This window comes from Columba livia, chromosome 14 (assembly GCF_036013475.1).
Source record: "Columba livia isolate bColLiv1 breed racing homer chromosome 14, bColLiv1.pat.W.v2, whole genome shotgun sequence".
Classification (NCBI taxonomy): Eukaryota; Metazoa; Chordata; class Aves; order Columbiformes; family Columbidae; genus Columba; species Columba livia.
Genome location: NC_088615.1, coordinates 5,342,391 through 5,364,406, shown reverse-complemented (window position 1 = coordinate 5,364,406; position 22,016 = coordinate 5,342,391). Strand labels below are relative to the sequence as shown.

At 40.6% G+C, this 22,016-nt stretch overlaps 1 protein-coding gene across 8 annotated transcripts in view; it reads left to right on the top strand.

The window, feature by feature from the left end:
• Positions 1-22,016, top strand: part of SGCD (sarcoglycan delta) — a 326,687-nt gene that overhangs the window by 245,295 nt on the left and 59,376 nt on the right. For all 8 annotated transcript variants that reach the window (XM_065029705.1, XM_065029700.1, XM_065029701.1 and 5 more), the window contains one exon: positions 4,358-4,459. In XM_065029705.1, the coding sequence (XP_064885777.1) occupies positions 4,358-4,459 (102 nt within the window). The remainder of the gene's footprint in view (positions 1-4,357; positions 4,460-22,016) is intronic.

The following is a 22,016-nucleotide window of genomic DNA, read 5'->3' as shown; positions in this document are numbered from 1 at the left end:
AGTAGTGAAGAGTTCCTGACTCTGTGGCTCCTGTTTGGAGCGTGACTCCTGGAAGCTCCCACAAAGCTGGTTATTGCCTGCATGATAAAGTAATTAATTCACTCTTTAGTGAGAAGTCTGCAAATATAAAGGGGAAAAACAAAGACTGTCAGGTGTCAGTGCATCAAATATTCAATACTGCTTTTTTTTTTTTCCTTATTCACAAGCAGTGGATTGGCAGATCAGGATATATACCAATCACAGGCACAATGTTTAATAAAAAGTTGCCATCTCTGTCACTCCAGTCAGCTTTTTGCTACATTTCGCAGGCCACGGTCCATGAAATTTCATAGGAACTTTCATATATATTCTCTGTAGCAAACTATGGCATTTATTTGTTATTAAACCATATAATTTAGAGAAGATGAAGATGCTTTATCCAAAGCAACATGTGAGGTAGTCTTTCATACAATGATTTTTTGATGTATGTGTATTTTGGGTCTCTATATAATTCTGCAAGCTGCTTATTTTTTTCTAATGGGAAATAATAAATGAATATGATTTAATAATGATTGTGCTATAAGAGGCCAGGACATTCATTAACTTTAAACTCAGATTACAACCCAGGCTTGTTTTTTGACCTGCTGACCCAGACTGTCACTATAAAAAGCTGTCATTTTTAATCATGAGAAATGTGAGCAGCAGAGAGTTAGTTGTGGTAAGAGTCGGTGCTGAGCATTACATCCCAATCCCAAACACCAGGGAAGTCAAGAGGTAATGTCCAGTGCTTTATTAGGTTTGGCAGCCACAGGGGGAGAAAGGTGAGTGGGATTCAGATGCTGAGAAGGATCAAAGGTTGAGAAGAATAACATGGGGAAGCCTTGTTTTGTGGGTTTTTTTAACCAACCTAGTTGTTTTGTAAGAGAATATGCCTGCTTATATGATATAAATCAAACGTGTTCTTGACGTTTTGGTTATAGTACATTGTCCTGTAGGCTCTTTTGGGTGTGTAGGATCTGCTAGCTGTGAGCTAAGTGTCAAATACATGTGTTTTTCATGTATAACAGTCCTCTGGGGGGATACTTGGGAGACAGAGGGTGAAGGAGAGAAAGGAAGATAAACACACAAGAGAAGAGCAGAGCGGAACATGGGATCTGGGTCACTACTTAGGATAGGATATAGTTGTGAGCCATCAAAATTGCTGGTTTTCCATACCATCAGTGGTGATATCATGAGTCCCTTTATCCATTGGTCCACGTCACTGGTAAATTATTGCCTCTTTTCAGCTCAGGAGTGAACCCTGGAAGTGGTCAGGATTGCATATCCACAGCTGTGTTCATTCCTCAGATATATGTGCCATATACCAGGTTGCATGACCTGCAACTTTTCATAATAAAGCCAGAGAAGAACCTGCAGTGTGAAAGCCCTCAAGGCTTTCTAACCTTACTGAAATATCTAATTTGGGAAAAAAATTATGGAGTTTTTTTAGCCGCATAAAACATGTGAAGGTCTGCAGATAGTTGTAAGAATTCCTGCTCACTCAAATCACAAAACATACCACTATCAAAATTTAATCTGGGCTTTTTGGTGCATAATCATATTTCACTCATTCTCCTTCATCCTTTTCTTTGAGATAAATGAACCTCTTTTGTGCCACCACCAACCCAGGATTCATAAACCAATATTTTACACCTGGGACAAGCAATGTAGCAGCTGTCACCTGACGACCCATCTCTCATTCCCCTCCCTTCAATAATCAATAGCGGTTTTGGCATACGTCTCTAAAGTTTGCTTACAGATTTCATTTCAAAAAGAGATGACAACGGTTGTTTTATCACCCAGCACTCCTAAGCCTGCCTTCGTTCATAAGACACCATATTTTGGCAAAGACGGTCTTTACTTGGCAGGATACACCCTGCAAATGATACTTGTTGGAATGGGAGAGCCTCTGGCAAGTGACCACCATCACTGCTGTGCTGTGTCTTGGATTTTTGTCCCTCCAAAGTCATGCCTTTTGGCAATAATTCATGGAAATCTGTTTGGGTTAGCCCTTCACCTTTGGTGACAGTGATTCCTTTTGTGGTGCTGGAGATGCACTCTCAGTGGGAGGAAGAGGAAGTAGACAGATGTAGGGGTTTTTTTGCAGCTGGATTAGAAAACACGTTAGATGTGTATCCAAATAGATGTGGTTTTCCTGGATTTTCTGAGTCTTCTCTTGATCTTCTTAGGCCTTCTACCCAAGTGCATACCCCTTTCCTCTAAAATCCCTGAAACAGCTTTAAGTGAGACCCTGAGATGGCTCTTTTGATTTGGACTTTAGTGTTGAAGGACGTGCTGAGCAGCACTTGGGAAGGAGGCAGCCTGGTCCTTCTCAATGAGTCCCTGAATTACATGAGATCCTCTGGAGTCAATATGGCATATCCATATTTATAGATCAGTAATTCCTCCAAATTATTACTCCTGCTATCCTTTGGCCTGCATAACTCTTGGCTTCAACGTCTCTCTCTGTAACATGAATCCTGCTGCTGTAAATGCTGATGGGTTTGTCCCTCATTGGGGTGTCCTCCCCATGCTGAGCTCCAGCTATTTTAAGTATGTGATTATTGTATTCTGTCTTATCTTGAAAGCCTGAGGCATCATATAGCATCATCCTCCTGCTTCTGTAATGTGGAGAAATGGGGGGAAAAAAAGGAAGTTGAAAGTGTCCTAAAGGATATGCTTGAGGATTGTTATGCCTAACTACCCAGCTTGTGGTCATTTCCCAATATTAATTTATACATGTGGAGACATAATTTTTGCTAGTGTCAGTCTCAAATTCTAGTCATGACAGTCAAATTTATGCTAAAAGGTATTTTCAGATCATCTTTTTCTCAGGAAAAAAAAAAACAAAACAGTTTACCTCAGTCCTTTCAGACTTTGGCAATCATCCTGAATCTTAGAAATAATACCTTGCATTTGTTGTGTTTTCGATTATACATTTACCTTTGCAGCTCCCTCCCCACACGATATTTCTTACATACACTTACCTTTCTAAGCAATTATAACCTAAATGACCCTAAATCCCTCATCTTAGTAAAAGTTACAACTTTCAGAAGCTAAAGGTGAAATATAGTTTGGTCCAATTCTGCTGTGTGCCAATGTATCCGTATACCTGTCTTATTGCATTGAAACCATAAGAAAAACTCATATAAAATTTTGACATATATTTTCTTTGCTATTATGGTTTGTCAGATGTTTCATTACATCTTGGACACACATAACTAAACAATTTCTAGAGAAAATGGGCTATTTGCAGTCGTCTGCTGGAGGCCCGCAGCCAACACTTCATGCTATTTGTCAAGAAGAATTTTGCGATGGAAGTGCAGGGAGAGGTGGGGACTGGGGAGACCTGGTGCAGGGCTGGGGAGATGGTGGGAACTGAAACGATGAAATCCAAGTGAGGAGAGGACAGAAACGCACATTACATCAGTCACTTAATGCCTTGTCAATACACTTTGCAAAGGTTGTTTGAAAGGCAGGAGAATGACCCAGGAGACCCCAACATTTGGATATAGAGGTTCAGATTGCTGGGGTGTTCTTGGGCTGTGCAAGGAGCAGAGCGAGGGCTCCGATCCTGAGCTGGTCATTGGGGGAGAGATAAGTCAGGACTTGGCCCAAGACAGGAGGGCAGTCTTTTGGAAATGTATTCCTGTTGTATAGTTGCCTCTCCCAGAGCAATTTTTTGCATAAATGTATATTCCAATAAAGCTATGTAGCATCTTAACAGTATTGAAAGCTCAGGGAAGACTGTGAGACTCGAAACTAAACAAGTTTTCACATCTTTTTTGCAATAAGGGCAGAAGGCACTAAAGAAAACTCACCAGAGAGTCTGTATTTTGCAGAGATTTCCCCAAATAATGGGTGAAGAGTTCCTTACCACATTTTATTGCAATATTCCTACATAGCCAAACCTGAGGTTGTCAGTTCAGTGGAATTAGTCACATATTCTGTATATGAAGTTCGGTAGAATTAATCACGTCATCTTTGTATTGATTTGCTATGAATTAGAATGTATGTTAATATGCAAGTATACGATTAATATTACAATGAATAGTTTCATGTTAACACAGATCATTGCAGTGTCTGAGTGGAGATGACTAACTTGAAAGAGCATCTTTTGTCTGTGTAAATGGTTTACTGGGGGGCATTGCAGAATGTTCTGAATATAATATTTTTTCACAGGAACAGAGCTAAAGGGATAACACAAGTATTGCATTCTCTAGTTCCTCCCAGTGCTTTACATGTTCTCCTTTATAAAAAAAAAAATATCAGCTATTTGCAGCTTGGTGAATTTAATAACTATAACTAATGGGGTTGTTTCTTTTTATGTGTGTTTTAGGATGGAATGGGGAACCTGAGAATCACAGAAAAGGGTCTAAAGCTCGAAGGAGATTCAGAATTCTTGAAACCTCTCTACGCCAAAGAAATCCGGTCAAGACCAGTAAGTTGTTGGGAAAGGACTGAGCACATTTCTGTAGCCCGAACAGTAAAAAACCATGAAGTGGCAGGGTGGTGTGGTTATTTGATCAATTACTTTGGCCACTCCATATAGATGTAATTTGGTGAGATGGTGAATGTTGTTTGGGTACCTCATCCACATACTACATCCTCTGGGCAGTTGCAAGGTTGATATAGTTTGTAGTTAAAACGCTTCCTCTGAAATTTCGCGTTGTCTTTTGTCTCCTTTTGAGATAAATCATAAACAACCCTTGACCGAGAGACCTGATATTTCCGAGGCAGAGGGGTAGCAGGCAGTTGTGAAATCCAGGTCACACTTGACTGGTTACTCCTTTTCTGCAGAGAGCAGAGCGGTGATGCCTTGGCACAAGGGCCTGATCTGTTGTTAGCTGCCACAATAAACCCGTTTTACGTGCTCAGCCCTGTTTCATGTTGTGTTTTACAATTATGTGTGGTTAAAATTCAGTGCTGCTGGGAGAGACTGTTTGACAAAAGTGGCAAGGATGTTAACAACTGAAAATGAGAAAGAACCCAAGTGTGATTGAAATAGCATTTTCATAGCACTTCATTGACTGTCAGTCACTTTTGCTCTTTCTAATACAATCCTGTTTGTCCTAAGCGGCTTTAAAATAACTGAAACTATTATAGAGAGTTTCCAGGATACTTCTCAGAAGATGTCATCTATCTTGTTTCCTGATCCAAAGTGTTAATTTGAGTCAGATACCGACCTTTCATTTTGATAACAATGGCAGATAGCTAATTAAATAAAGTTAACATCCCTTTATCTCAGCATTTCTATGGTCTTGTAGAAATTGGAACTTGTAGCATAATCAACACAACATCCAATACAATATCCACTTAATTATTGAAGGTTGTAACCTCTGTAAGATGGCTAGGAATTGATTTGAACAAGCATAATCATTTAGGAAGAAAAGTTAACGAGAAAACATTCATATCTATAAATGTTTTCATCCCTGAATTAAAACAGAACCGCAGAACCTTACAAGTCATACCCTTTGTAATGTAAAATGTGTGAAAAAGGTGCAGCACTCGGTTTGATAAATAGACTGACAAATTGCTACTTAAATTTCTTTTTCTCTAGTTAGACTGGAAATGATATTTGATTACTAAGAGAAGTGAGAACCACTTCTTGCTAGTGGAGAGTTTACTGTTTGCATATTATCATATTCATCTACATTTTAATACAGCAGAGGGGACAAAAAATGTCCCCTTCTTGAGGTTATGAAACTAGTTTCCACACTATTGACAGTGTAATGAATGCAAGGAGCAAGAAATATAAAGCAAGACCTTTGTGTGTGTTCCTTGCATTACCACACCTCCAGGGTTATTTTCGCTGTTAGCCAGAAAAGGATCCAGTCGCAAGCCAGAAGGTCTGATCTCCAGCCTAGTGACTTGAAGGATCCCTGCTGGCTTTAGTAGATGAGTCCTGGAAATTGTATTCACTATATAATTGTGTAAACCATGTGCATAGTTTCTCTGACTTCTCACTGGAGTTAAACTGGAATTTATTTGGCAGGAAAGGAAGACCAAGGTTTAGAGAGGAAGAAAAAGCCTTAAAGTGTAATTCCAAGAGACTGGCTGTGTGGGGAGCTCTGAGTTTCTGTAATTTGTGCCTTAAAGAGCTCCACTAGGTACTGCCCCCTTCATCGCCTTCTGGACAGAGTATTTACATTTAGCTGTGCCCTTTTTGAAAGGTAACTCATTGCAACTGGAATTACAACCAAGAAGAACTGAATCAGTTGTACTGCGGCATGCAATTAATGACAGACAACAAAGGCGTCTTTCTGGGAGTCCCTTCAAAAGTGTTAGCAAGAAGGATTGAACCAAAGTGTTTTCGTGCCGTGCTGGAGGAGTGGCCATTAAAATCACTGACATGAACTGGCATCTTAAAGCTCCTTCCAGCCAGTTTCATTCTGCATCACCGCTGCCTCCTGTTTCAGGAATGACATCCTCCAGGTTCGCTTTCCTTTTCCCTCACCCATTCAAGAATAACCCCCAAACGCCTCTCTTCATATAGCGAGGGTATCTGTTCCTGTTGTTTCTCCATCCTAGTCCTGGCTCAGTAATACTCAGCTTGTAGGGCCTGCTGGATTAGGAGCGTGTTTCTAAGCATCAAAGCTTGCAAATAAGCATAACCTTGTTACTTCATGAGCCTAAAGATAATCTGGATTTTAATGAATAGTAACTGGTGGTAGCAGTGTTTGCACCCTTGTAGTCTTGTTGTAAAGAAATGAGATAGATGCATTCCCTTTTCCAGGAGTGATCAGAGCATCTTAAAGTCCCAGCTGAACATATTGCACACTAAACAGTATTTTCCATGCCAGTTGCATGGAACATGAACATCTTGCTGCCTTTAATTAGGAAGTTAACTGGACCATGAAGTATTGCCTGTGTAAATAAAAGTGATTTGTACTTAGTCAAGAAGGTGCATTAGGAATCCTCACATTTCTTTACTTGCACATAAATTATGGAGATTATTAAAAATTGGAAGGGTCATCTATAAACCCATCTGTAGCTCAGCTGCACTGTCACTCTTAAAATGTAGCTGTCTTTCTAACTGTTGTAATTTATTGTGGACTATCGTGTGAACCATCTGCTTGCTTATAAATCAGACAAACTTTGACTGAAAGTTGCACGCAGCTGCACAAATTGTTAATTTTATGTGCTGGAAAGTAATGGCAACAGTTCTGTGGTCTTCAGTCTTCATTGCCTTAATTTGAATAGAAATTTAAAACTGGAAATTATCCTGTCTGTTGAGAGGAGCTGCTAAAAAGCAGGTTGCTCAAAACTTAAAGTAAGCACAGATTTAGCTTTCTTAGTGCAGTCTGGTTGTTTTGAAACTTGCCACATTCAGGTCTGTAAGTAACTTAAAACAGACAAGATAAAGAACAGGCTATGTGTATTTTCCATTCCAATAACTATAGAAATAAAATCCCATGCTGTGATTATACAGGAAAATCATGTGAATTACTTCTTTCAGGATCTGTGTGACAACCCAGGAGATGATAATCTCAGCTTTAGGAAGCAGAGAAGGACATTGCCTTGGTAGGAATAGGATGGTTTTGCCCTTACAATGCTCATTTTAAGTGCATAGATAGAAAAAAAATAAACCTCAGTTTGTAGATGTTTACACCTGGGCTTAAATTTTCTTACCCCAAATCCTTTTGAAGGCAAGAGTATGGATTTGCTGACAAAGATATTTTACAGTATAAAGCTCTTGATTGGGGTCCTGCCTGTTCAGCTCTCTTGCAGAATCTTATACTGGCGTGTGGGTCTGGAACACAGACCTTAATATGGGCACCAGCATTTTGTGTCCTTCCCTGGTACTGGGGAGAGCTCCAAGATGTTCTGTTGCTGTGCACGTAAAAGTGATGGCAAAATTCACTGAACAGATTTTGAGGAGATTTTTTTATGTCTTTTAAAAGAGATCTTTTAGTGTATTTAGCTGGTTTCATGTTGAAGGTCTGCTTCCCATTGTTTTTAATCAACTGAAAAAATAATTTAAAGGAAGAATCCTATACATCAAAGAAAAAAGCCTGAGACAAAGTGCCATTTTTTCTTTCTTTGGGTGATGTTAGAGATCCCTGTGGCACTGGGTGTCTCACTGGGAGCAGCATGCTCACCCAGAGCATTGGGGCAAACCTGGTCTTATTTGGAGCCATATGAAATAACTAGTGACTACAACGGAAGAAGGATGGGGCCTGTTATTGACACTTGGCTGCGATTCTGTGAGGGCATCTGTTTGGCTAAAGAAAGTTCACAGTTGTGAATTGGGGCTGATAACTGCTATTCCCTTTACTGGTGTTTAGTAAGTTCTCATCAGCATAAAAGCTAGACTAGCAAGTACATAAAATATGCTTGTCTGTACTTTACATTTTCCCCAGCCAGTATTCGAATGATAGAAATTTTAAAGGAAGCTTTTAAGAGTGATAAATAATTATTTTGCCAATGTACTTGTCTCACTATGTTCAGATCTGGAAGAGTGATATAATTTTAAAGCACAGACACAATTCTGTAATGGATGTATTCTTTTGTATGATTTGCTCTGCAAGTCTACCTGCCTCAAAGCTAAAAATACACACTGCAAAACAATAAACCATGTATTTGGATTAAATAATGACAAGTGCCCACAATCGGGCATACCTGCCTCATAGCCATAAATACATTTTAATAAACAATATAACATAGTAATTTGGACTAAAAGGCACCATTCACCCATGAGGAAAAGCAATGCAGATGGCAAGATAATTGCAACTTTGTATGATGCTCAAACTGTGTAGCAGAAATCTAGCTTTCAGTACAGGCTCAGGTCGACAGCATAAAAGAAGGCTGTTATTTCTTGAGGAAGGAGACAGAATAATTCCTTTTCTCCCTTTGTCAGAGTTTACAGAGCAATAAAAGGATATTGAATTAGTTCCTGATGATTTGGTCTTGCAAAGTGTTTAAGGGTTCCAGCGTGCTCACTGAAACCATCACAGGGTGGAAATGAAGTTTGTCTCACCTGCTGCTGTCTCTGAGCAGTGCCTGTGTACCCACCGCCTCTTTGGCCATTACTCCTCCCAATGTTTAACTGTCCCCTTAGTGACTGGTTCTTCAAAAAAGAGAAGAATCTCCTTTTTTGCACGTTATAATACGAACGAGCCTGTAGGAGCTCCTGGCAGCTCATGGAGATGTTGACATTTGCCTCTGGGGCAGTTGGGTTGGTGCCTTGGCTGCAAGGAGGAAAACCTCACACTATCCGAGGTAGAGTTCTGAAGCACGATGCTTCCCCTAACTGCTTCTTGCTTGATTTTTGGCAGCAGATGTTAAAATAGTTTTTAAAAGCCCCAATAATTTAAAAAAAAAAATAACAAGATTGCTTGTGATGGCTCAGCCAACAAAAGGAAGATTCTTGCAGCCATGCCTGGACACCTCATATTCTCCCTACAGGGTTTGTTAAGCGTTCGCTGTGGCAACACTCCAGATACCTCGTTGTTAGATTCCGTGCCAGTGTGCATTTGCTATAAATGTCTCGCAGTTTGGTCAGCCTGAGTCTTGCTTGCCCAACAGCTATGAACAGAGGGGGGGGCTGGCAAACAGCAGGACAACCAGTACAAATAAACAGAAGTGACCGAGCTGGTTGCAAAAGGCATCATTTTGGCAGAGGCGTCCTCACCTGATGCACAGATTTTGTTGCCATCACCATCCAAAGCAGATTTGAGCCTGTGTATGGCAGTAGGCTGTGAGTGTCCAGTGGGATTTATAAAATTGATATTCCTCCCCTTTAATAAATCTCATTCTTAAGCAATAAAATCCAGAGAGCCTACTTCAGAATGAGCCTTGATTGCCCCAGTGCTTTGGGGGCACTTTGTGGCCCTGTGATATTTCCAGTGTGCTAAAAAGCTGGACGTTTAAGTAAATTTTACAGCAACTATGAAAAGATTTTCCTTTAGCTTCATAGTAAAGTTGGCCAGAAGTCTCTCTGCACTTTGAATTTTGAAGGAAGCTTTGTAGGCTGGCTCTTATGTGCTGCACACCGAGAGCACAACAGGGAACTGAAGTATCCCACCAGCTGCAAAATCCAAGTATCCCAAAGAAGAGCAAGAGAGGAAACTCTAAAGTGAACAAACTTTTTGAAATAAGTCCACAAGTTGCATTTCAAAGCAATATCTCGTGGAGGCTGCCTATGGCATTTTTAAAAGGAATTCATTAAACGTTGCTAACTTGTCATAAGCTCTCTTAAATGGAAGGGTAATGGCTCATAACATTTGTAAGCTTTTTAATTTCATGCAATATGAGCAGTGTAATCAGCACCTATTAGAGTCAATCAGCTGTGCCAAGTGGGCTCCCTACCTTGGCATTTGTCTATATTTTCGTCATGGGCACACCTCTGAACTAAGGCTGGGAACAACGTGTTTGTACATTCTTACCCTAACGTCGGTGAAGCTTTTGCGTCCAGAAAACCCAATATGGTCATTGAAGAACTATCTGAACCCATAACCTGAATAAGCACTTCACAGTCTGTGGTTTTTACCTTCTAAGGAGGGAGTTTGGGCCGTGGGGCTGATGCAGAGTAGTAACCAGCTCCAGACCCAAATACAAAGGAGACTGAAAATTTCTTAAACGGCTTTCCAATTTTGTTGACTTTTCTCCTTTGACAGGTGAAATTTCTCTGCTTGAGCTGTTCAGATCATGTGTTTGTTTTGCAGTTCTGATCCAATTCCTCTTCATTTTAAACATCTGTAGCTGGACTCTGCGGTCATAAAAACAAGTGATGTGCATCGCAGCTCCAAGTGAGCTGCCAGGATAAGGCTGGATACTCTGTGGTCTCTAAGCTTTTGCATTGCAGTTTTGCCGTGATCACAGAAATTGCTTGTGTTTCAGCTGTGAAGAGGAGGGTAGTGGGGCTGAGGTTTGTGGTGGGGCTGTATTTCCATGGAGATGTTGCACATGAGTTAACATTGTGTTTTCAGGTGGGTTGTGAGCCTTGAGACAAGAGTGCAGGCACTAGAACCTGAAAGAATATAATAAACATTTGATTTAGTTTATTCCCCCCAAAGGAAGAAGACATTAAATTATTGATTTTTAAATGGAAAGAAAAAGTGACTGAGCTGAATAAATTTGGCATGTGGTTTCTTGCCTTCTTGGATGTGCACCATGCTTCTAACATCTATGCTATTTCAGCTTCAGTTCGGCATCTTGAATTTGCAAGCTGCCTCTATTAATTGACTGTGAAGCTGCTGAGAAGCTTTTTTTTTCCAAATTAGACATTTATTGTGACCTCTCAGTATTCCTACAGGCTTGTAAACCTTCAGAAGCTGTACGTCATCCTTATTTCTCTATGTTTAATCTTATAGCAGAAAGAAAAAGAAAATAGCACAGGGGTTTTACTGGGGGATTCATGAGTGTGGGACACACCAGTTGCACCCACTGAGGGTGGAATTTCTGTTGCTTACTTGTATTGCTGTTAAAAAGAATCTGTGCTGGTGGGTGGCTAAGCTGACCTGAACCAGGCCATGGGATTAAGCGCATTTGTAGAGTAGCCTTGAATTCTCAGTCCAAAACTTGATCCAAATTTCATCTTAACAAGTTGTAGCCTCAGAAAAAAAAGTGAGCCTTCCAAAGCACCTGGAGCTGCTCAGGAAAAAAACGTGCAATCGTGTACTGCTGCATTTCTCTCTCTCAAGGGCAAAGGCATTGAGTTTAAGGATTTACTATGTCTAGACATCAGTGCTGACAATCAGGATCCTGGGTGCTTTGGAAAGGCTGAAATATAAAAACAACTTCTTAATACTAAAAATAAAAAAGCAATAAAACTTTACACAGTATAGACAGAGAGAAGATAGAGACAAATAGACAAAGGAAACACTAAAAGACAAATAGCAAGATCCAATTATAAAGAAAAAGAATGTTTTTCTGATATTTCCAAGAAGCTCCAAGAGCAGAGCTTCATATCTTCTTACCATGGGACAGCAAACACTTCTGCAGCTCTTCTGCTGATCAAAACTGTTTCAGAAGCAGCGTAACATATTTTGTAAGGCAAGCATTACTTGACAAGACAAGCTGTGCTGTCATTAGGGAGCGCAGGCAAACACAACTGGTTTTACAGACAGTTCCGTTTGCGAGTTCTTTGATTTGCAACAGGAAAGGAAAGGCAGACCTTCCAGGTTTCATTTACCAGTTTCTATGGAGTAACGAGAGTTTCTCTGATTGTTCTGTTTCTAAATGACAGATGTTAGATTTAGAGAAAGAAGAATGCAAGTAAAACAAGAGCAACTCTAAATTTGCTCCTGTTCTATAGGGCAAATTGGTTGAGGCCTTTGGGAAAACTGACTTGCTGCTTTTGAAAGAAAAAGTAAGATTTATTTGGCTGTTAACCTTTCCCTAGCTGAAACATCTCTATTTTCGGTCTCTATCTGAGGCTGTGCCTGGCCATCCACTCACATCACACCAGCGTCCCTCAGGAAGGGACAGTCCCACACAGCGGTAGTGGCACCGTGTTGGAGTGCACGACACTGCTGTACGTGTCTGATAAAAATGGCTATAAATCTAGCCACATAGAAAGGCTTTGTGACTTGTCAGTGAATCGTTGATCGAGGCTTCAGTCCAACCAGACGTCAGTAAGGCTGTTCACAAGCACAGAGTTGACTTATGCCCTGTAATTTCTACACGTACTGCATGTGTGTGGCAGGAGTCTGTTCTGCTGGTCTCTCTACAAATGTGGGGACGGACACAGCCCCTTCTTCCAAAAGGTTTTATGGTGTCAATAGGTAATGAGTGGGACAGGAGATAGGGATGAGAGTGAGCAAAGCGGCTTGCTCATTTGCTCCTACAGCAGCCAAGGGTTCGTGTGAGGAGTCCTGTGTCCATGTGCAACCTCATTTTAGCAGATCACATGCCCAAAGTATAAAGGAGTGTGATGATAGAGCTGGCAGATATTTTCAAATAAAAGCTAATATGGTAAAAAATTGTCCTTCTTGAGGGGGTGAAGGAAAACAATCTCCATTATGCCTTTTTTTTTTCTGTTTCTTTTTTCTTTTTTTTTTTTTTTCTGTAGAAAAGGTCACATGTCCATTGGTTTCCTCTTGATTTTCTGTGATTCTGAGTCTAATGAACTTTATAGGTGTGCTTCCAGTCTGACCTTAAAAGGTGGGATAATTTTTGGAGGCAGGTTATATGAAGCACTAGCAGGGAGTCCACTCCTCATTTCTCTCTGAAAGGGAATAATCTATGCAACAGAAAGAAAATTTGAAGCGTTTCAGCTCACAGCATTTCCTCCTTGTTCTGCCATCAGGACATGATCCTTGTTTGCCATCCTTACATAAAACAGCATGAGATTCCTCATTTTCAAATCTTAAACTTTCCCTGAGGAAGAATGGATCTAAAGCATCTGTGGCTTTTGTCTTCTCACCGCTGAGGTTCCTCAGCTGGTATCAACTGTACAGTGCTGCTGGCATCCAGCTTCCCCCAGAAACGTCCCTTCGAAGGACAGAGAGGCATCCTTCTTTGGAAAGTCCTTTATGGTCTACGAGGAAAGGTTTTATTTGAAGTTTATTTGAAATGCAGCAGTGCTAAACTTTGATGTGTATATTGCTGTTTATGAAAATGGTGAGTAAATGCGTGCCAAGATTTGCGTGGTATCTTAGTCAGTGCAGGATACTTCTTGCGGAAGATCCTTCGCAGTTTAAATGAAGTAAAGGCCAGACAGGGCAATGGCACGTGTGTTTCCAGTGCTGCTAGGTTGAGAAGCACCTTTTATTGCATGTTTACTGCTGCCTCAAGCCAGAATATTTTATCTATATTACTGCTACACTCTTGAAATCCCCAGCTCCCACTGACTTTTGCTATGTATGTTTCCCAGCTGTTATTTATAAATAATGAACCTTGATGTTGGTACACAGTTGGGAGAGAAGCAGGCCTTTTGTTTCTCAATGCAACCTTATCTATTATGCAGCATTCTGGGAAGTGTAGCTTACCTGACAGAGAAGAAACAGGCACATGCAGGCAGGACCCTTCCATCGCTCTTCCCTCATAGGAACCACAGGTTGGGTGTCTTCATTGATCAGCTTTGTTCCTCCAGAGTTTTGAAAGAACTTCAGGAATAGAAACATCAGGAGCCAAATGCCTTCTGTTTAAAAGTGGAGACAACCAAGCAGGCTGAGCCACCCTGCTGATTGCCCAAACAGTCACTCAGGGTCCTTAGCTTTTATATGCCTCGCTGTGCTCTGCTTTACCTTCACACATCCTAATCTCTTTGACTGCTTTTGCCATTACTCACCATTTCCCCAAACAACATGCCTGTCTTTTTTCAGGCATGGAAAAGGCATCTGCTGCTCTTTCTGCGAGCTTGACATCTCTTGAAATACCACTCCCCAGCTCCCCAGTGGAGTGGGTTAGGGATGTATTTCTGCTCATTGGCCCTGTATATGGCAATACCCTGTGCTCCTCTCCTCTCTTCACCCTGAAGCAGATACTCAAGAGTGTCTGTTAAATGGCAGCCGCAAGATGCAGTTAAATCCCAACACTGAGCACCCTGTTCCTGCTCATGCAACTGTCCCACTGATGAGACATTTGCTGTCATGCTATCTCTGTAGCTACACGCGTTCAGCATAGCGACGTCCAGCAGGATTTAGCATCGTTCCTCCAGATCGATCCAATTTCATGTCACATGCTTAGCTGCATCTGTCGTTTTACCTTTTCAAGTGTGCTACTGCCTTGGCTGTTAGAGGTTCAGGCTCCCTAAAGCAGATGGGGTTTGCAGTTCTTCCTCTCCGAGACGGCTCCTGTGTGACATTAGCTCACACGTGGACTGTTCTCACACTGCAGGTCAGAGTTTGGCCCTGTGTTTACTCCTGTGGAGAAGCCTCTGTCTGGCCATGTAGATCAGCAGAGCATCCTTCTCAAAGCCAAGTATTGATCATTTCAGTAGAAGAAACAACGTGGTTAGATAAAAACCAATTTAAAAACAGTCTATGCAAATATCTCTGTGACCCCATAACCCTGTATCACAATTAAAGCAGATCAAATGACTTTAGTATCAGAGATACAGTCGTAGGTGGAGATTTTCTTTTCTGTCCTTCCTGCTTTCCCAGATATGCCCCTACAGAGTTAACTGAGTTTAGTTCTACAATAAATATTTCCACAACAAGGCCAAAATATGGTTTTCATCAATCATTTTATAGCTGCTTCAAACCTGTCACACCAGTGTATGTGCTTAGAGCAGCTCAGGAAAAAAAATGCAGACAAATCACAAATAAAAGCATGAATTTGAAAAGAAAACTTGAATTTTCTATTGCCAGGAATGGTCAGATGATCTTTCTTTGTGTCTTGCATAGTGGCGAGTGCACAGTCTCCAATGAATAAATAATTGTATATCCAGGAAATGAGATTATTACTCCTGCAAAGCTATTGAAAAGGAGAGCACACCGAGCCCTTCAAACCTCTTTCCTGATGCACAGACCCATATTTCCTTATGGAGCACAGCAGACCTGAAGGACAGCTCTCATAAGGAAGAGCTTTGCAATTACAATAGAAGCCCAAGAACAGAAACACTTTGATAGCAGGAACATGTCCAGGCTGAACCTTGTCATTTCACAGGGCAGATGCATTGGAGAGAACTCCGCTGGGTAATCAGAGAAGTGAGGATGGCCCCTGCGTCTTGCCTCCCAGCCGTAACCGTGCTGTAATATAGTTGCTTTTGCAGTGTAATTGCTTTCTCTGCAGGGCTTCTTCCTATTGATTCTGCTTGTGTGGATTTAAATTGTTTGCGGGTTGGAACTAGACTCAAGTTGGTCTGCATCTCTGCTTTGCTGTGCACAGCAACTCACGTGATGGTTCTATCTAAGAGACTTTAATGATGTCTAGATAGCATCACTCCCTGGCCTGCCCATATGTATTTGATTTGAGAAAAGAAGCTGGATCAGATAAGTTCAGAACATCAATAAATACGTGTGTTTTGTTTGGTGACACTTGTTCAATTTGAATCTTCTTCACAGGAAGCAGCTTGTGTTGTGTCATTTTTTCAGCGTGCTGTGTAAATGCTCTGCATCTGCAACTGTCGAGGATGGTGCCATCCCATAGCAGTGCCATCTGCTCGTTCACAAAGTGCTTTTTGCATAGATAAAAAATGTGAGGTGTTACTTGTAATTAGGCAAATCACATGCTGTGATCTGTGATTGATTTGATTTCTGTTGTGGGCTACCTCGCGTATGTCTCTGTGTCCATAAGTATTGTCTACATATCAGCATATGGATGCAGATGAATCAGAGACTCATGAATTCTTTTTCCCAATGCAGACAGATGGAAATGTTTTCCTTTCTTCTTATTAGCAGCAGCTGAATTTCAGTAACACCAGGGGCCTCTGCTAGGATCTTGCCTGCATTTTGTGCTGTACATGCATACCTAAGTTGGCATGGCCATTTGTAATCTAATACAAAAAGTAAGTGATCCATGACATGCAGCAAAGGAAAGTTATCATTTCAAAGCAATATTCAGTGATAGCCATGTTATTAGCCTTCTTGGAGAAAAATATCTGGATATATAACTTGGCATTATGCAGTGCAGTAACAAAATGCCTAAAAGGTGCTGTGAGTGTTGCAGAACCCAAGTGTCTCTGCTGAATCAGACTTTTGGAAAATATTACTGTGCCTTTCTTAGTATTAACTGTATGTACTCTTAAATGTGTATTCACCTCACTAACTGAGTGAGATCCTAATTGTTTCTGGCTGTACTATGGTCCAAGTAATGCTGATAGTTACATAAAGTAAGTCAGAAATTACTAGTTCTGTATAATTTTAATATTGTCTTCAAATGCCTTTTATAGATAGTGAGGTATGATTTACAGGCAGTTTTAAAAGATGTTTAAGGTAGACAGTAAGCATACCAGAAAGGCCATAAAAATGAAAACACATGAACAGAGATCTGCACACTTGTCTGGAGTAAAAGTTACGAGCAGTGGAATAGCTATATAGTTGGGTGATTTAGAATATTTTAAACCTCAGCAGACCTCTCTTCTCTCCCACTCTCTCACTGCCCTATGCCTACATACAGTGTGTTCATTTCAGCGGGAGATCTGTCACCACTGGAGTCTGACCATAACTAGCATAGCCCAGGGCAGAAAATGGGCTATAACTCAGCACAAATCCATAGTCCCACTGCTACAACACCTTCTGTCGATGAGGATCGGATTGGTGTGAGCTGCCACTGAGCAGCTACTGTGGTTAGGTATTTCTGCAGAAGAATTCAAGGGAGTTGAAATGGTTAGTGAATACTTACTTGATTTTTAGTGGAAGTGGTCATCAATGTGCTGAGAACCCAGGGCTGCATTACAGTTTCTCGAGTCCTGATTTGCTTGTAGGAGGGAGAACCACTCCCCAGTGATGCAAAGTTAATCATCAGTGCACATTTGGTTGACTCAGGTATAACACCTTTGGGTAAACTCTGCAGTGAAGTGCTTGGAGCATTTTCAGAATTATTTGGTCATTTTACAAGGTGTGCAGTTCTCCTCATTTCAGATGTCGTCTAAGGGTGTCTTGCCAGAGGACTTCTGGTGCTGAGCATGCTAAAGGCATTGGATTTTTTTTGAAGCCAGCAATGCTCAGTTCAGTCCTAACAATACAGAAAGTTTTGTGAATGTGCAGCAACCTTAAAATGTTAGAAATACAGATTTCCCACCCCCATGGATACAGAATGGAACTCCAACATGCACAGTTGCATTTTATTTTTGTGTGTATGCCTATCAGTTTTATTATGTCATCTGTGGTTTTCCTCATATTGTGGGTCAATTGAGTAAAAAAAAAAAAAAAAAGAATGGCAAAGAAGTTGAGGCGGATATAATGTCTTGGAGATTTTTTCAGTGTTGTTTTTAATGTCATCAGACATCGTGTATTTTAATTTTCAGAAGAACATCAGCTCCAAAGCAGCTGATTAGGCATCTTGAAGAAGCAGCCACTCTCTTAAAGGACTGTGTTCATCAGATTATTACAGGTATTCTTGTAAAGACAGAAACCCCTAGATTGCAGGAATAAGTCACTTTGAAGGATACAAACCCCCTTGAGTAGCCATCCAAAAGCAGAACCCAGTCGTTTAGATCTCACATCACAGACCTGCCTTCTTTGCACCTTAAAAAGAAGTCAGAGATATAATTGCTTTAAGGTAGATGTAGGAAATGTATGGGTTTTTTTCTGTTGTTATTAAAATGAACTTCAAGAAATACCATAGAAGAGGGGGGTTTGTGGTATTGAACATAAAACTTCAACATGTACACCATCTATGCCATTAAAATGTGTCAAGTTGGGCAGGACCATAGTGGTACTGTAGAACATTATTTCTGCAAACATGATTGTGCATTGTATAGCAGAACAGACTTATTTCTTTTTGTTTTAAGCATTTGAATACTTAATAAAAGGTCAAAAGGTGGAACACAGCACATTGAGTCAGCTCATGATACTATTATACATTAATGTCTTTGGGGGCCAGTTGCAGGTCAGGGATGTACCAGTTCCGTTACCAATCCAGGTTGCACGACCTGGGCACATTACATTTGTGAAAAGTTTGTTTCCTGGAAGAAGAGGATGCAAACAACCTTTTGTTATCTCTGCACTTGACCCATTGCCTCCTTCCTAAAAGCAATCAAATATAGCACATACTGGGGCATTTTGTAGCATTTGTTTTGATGTTTTTTTACCAATTCCATTCACGGTTTGATTTCATTCTTCTATGAAGAGCTTACCCTGTCAAATCGGAAGTTTTACTAAAAAAGGGATTTAGTTACATGAGCATTATATTCAGCTGTTTAAAGGACAAAGTCAAGATCAAAAGACACTTGGTGATTAAACAACAAAAAGTATGTTCAAATCTTATTAAGGAGTGTTTTCAATCTAACACCTAGAGATTTAGCCACATGACTTAAATTTTGTGCCAGAAGGCTTCTGGGCAAAACCCTGTTATTGCTGTGGGGAGCTAGATCAGAAACAGGAGGAAAAGCTATTTCGTTTACTTTTGAAATAGAAACAGTGATGGTTGGCTCACAAATCTGGCCTGAAATCTGTTTTCCAAAGTAAACTTTCTGTTGACGTAGATGAAGGCCAGGCTGCCCTTCCAAGCAGGATCTTAGGGACAGGGTTCACTAGATACTCCCGAATTTGTCTTCTTCACAGCCAAAGATACATGCTGTCCAGTGCTTTGTCTGTTTGTTTTTCAGGAGATGCACAACGTCTGTACGATGGTGTGGTGAGGTTTGCTGTGATTCACAGCAGTGCCAGTTGCTTGATCTCTGCAGTATCTGTTACCAATTCTGAAGTTTATTTTAGCCATTTGTTTGCACCCAGCTCAACAGACAAAACTGAGAAATGTTGCCTTGTGCAGCAATGAGTTGTGCCTTCCAATGGAAAACGCAGTGCAGGAGAGTGGCTATCATTGCTGTTACTACCGTTATCACATTTAGCTTCTAGTATATCAGGCCTGATTTGACCTCAGGAAAGGAATATACTTGTTGTAACCTACATGTTATACATGTTGTAACCTTCCCCTCTATCAGTGGCTCCTTAAATCATCACTAAGGACGCAGGCAAGTCAATGTGCTTCGTGTGTCTGTAGCCCAGGTGAAGAGGAGTGTTTGCTCTCATATTGGGCTGGCTGGTTGCTTTACAGAAAATGAACTTTTGCCCTCTGACAGTCCAGCTGTGTATGGAGCAGTGTTTGCTTTCTGCAATGTCAGTGAAAGGTACAGTTGAGCAGGAAAATGGTGCTCTGAGTAGTTTCTCTATAGATGGTTCCTTGCCAAAGTGGATTGTGCTTTAATATTTTAATTTTTCCCATTATTTTGTCAAGCCTGCAGGAAATTCACCATTTCCATTATTTCCACAAGCTTCATTTGCACTTAACTGTGTGAAGTCTTTGAATCCGCAGGATCAAATCAAAGCTACTCCTCTTGACCGTCCAAATTACAAACACACTGACTGTGACGCATTATTTTAAAATTGCCTGTTTAAATTTAAAAGGATTTCCAAATATTTTCCATAATTCCCAAAAACAGTCTAAGGACATCTGTTAAAGTATTGGGTTTCCTTAAAGACAACACTGGTTGGGATTGCTTCAGCTACAAATTAGGGTTGTCAGTCAAAGTGCTATTTCTGTTTTTGTCTCTGATCTAGGAGTTTTTAGCATCTCTTCCAAAGCAAGCCAGAGAAAGACAGCTAGTGAGCTCTTAGGGCTTGCTTTACCTTGTGTTTAACCTAGCAAACAATCAGTCGATACCTTTTGTGAAATCTTGTGTGTTTTACTGGGTACCTCAGTGCTTAGTGAGGAAACAAGCTGTACTGTTTTGATGTATTCCTGTACTTTTCACATTCTTTATTCTACAGTATGTGTCCAACATTTTAATATATTGAATGGCTGTGGCAGCTTTTTTTGTGCATCTACAAACATTTGCATTATTGTTAAGCTATTGGGTCTGCTAATGAGGGATCAGAGTAAGAGGCAGAATGATGTATTTACTGTACAGGATTTCCTGCAGGGGTGAATTGTAGATTCGTGCTGGGCTGGAAGTAGAAAACCAGCCCAAAGAGTCCTTAAAAGATCCAAACCTTGCCTACCCCCAGAAATGGAGCTGCAGCCCAGAGCAGGGTGGGATCCTCCATTGGTATCCTGCAAGGAAAATGATTGAAATAAATCAGAAGCAAACAGGAAAACATGCTGAAGGGGAAAGACAAAAAAAAAAAAAAGCAGCAGCATCCTACTCCCATTGATGTCTCTACCTCAGTATTTCCAGCCAAATCATCAAAGGAACCACTTGAAAGAAACAATAACATAAAATAATGTCGGAAAGGAGGTGACCACTGATTTGATTTGTAAAGTTGCGTAGGAAGTTAAATCGAAGGCTGCAGTTCAGTGCAATGGGATGGCTCAGGTGGACGTGAACTGGGGCTCTGCTAACACGACACAGTTAATAGGGGTTGTTGTAAAGGGGTTAAAGCCGTAACAGCCGAGTCTGGGCACAAAGAGCAAGTTGGTGGCAGCGTGTGGGCTGGGAGCAGCATCTGCTATTGCGAAGAGAGGGTTTGGGGAAACCTTGTCATGTTTGTGATGAGAGAAGAACAGATGACAGAGAAGATTTCTCGGTGTATCTGATAGCATACGGGCAGTGAAATATGCTGGGTTATTGTGTGATCGGCGATATCAGATGTGCTTTATCTCAAGCGTGCTTTTCTGAAGAACTGGGTGGAACATTTTAGAGGCAAACAGGTAGACAAAAAAATTGTTTCCTCCACTTTTCTGAACCTGGAAAAATATTTAATCCAGTTTTCTGTTCACTTCAGTTTTCTTTGCGTCAGGTGCAAGAGTAAAATAGATATATAGGTTTTTAATATTGCTTATCCAGAAATATTCAGAACTGGGTTGTTGCATATGATACTTCAGTGGTGTGTCTCAGAGTGTTATAATTAGAGTCAGACATGCTTATTTATTGCATGCTGATAGTCTGCCTCTAGGCCTACCAAGTGTTATGACAGTTCGTAAGACTTTTACTTCTCTACATAATTATTTTTATTGTGGCAATGATGCCATATTAGTCTAGATTTCTGTTTGCTCCTGTGCATCAGTAGACTTCATTTTGTGTCATTATAATATGAAAATGTGAGAGAAGTGAAGGGTTTTGCCTTTTTGGTTACCATTTATAATTGTTTTAAGGAATTTTTAATGCTTTGATTACTTTTGTTCCATGTGATTGAAGGAAACTTGCAACAGAGGAAACATATTTTAAACTTTGAGTGTGTAAAAGATATCTGTGTTGTTACCTTTGCAAACAGAAGATGATGGACAGGAAATCTGCAGAATTTTCAGCAAAAGGGAGTGATTTTTTCAGCTCTTTTCTTAATGGAAGAAGAATTATGGAAATGAGAGTGAGCATTGCATTAAGTGCTTGAAATGTTCCTTCCCTGCAGACCAATAAAAACATAACTCTTCCATTAGGGAAATTTAGATTTTTGAAGGCTGCATGAATCTGAGCTCTGAATCAGTGAATGAAATGACTGTGCTGGGTA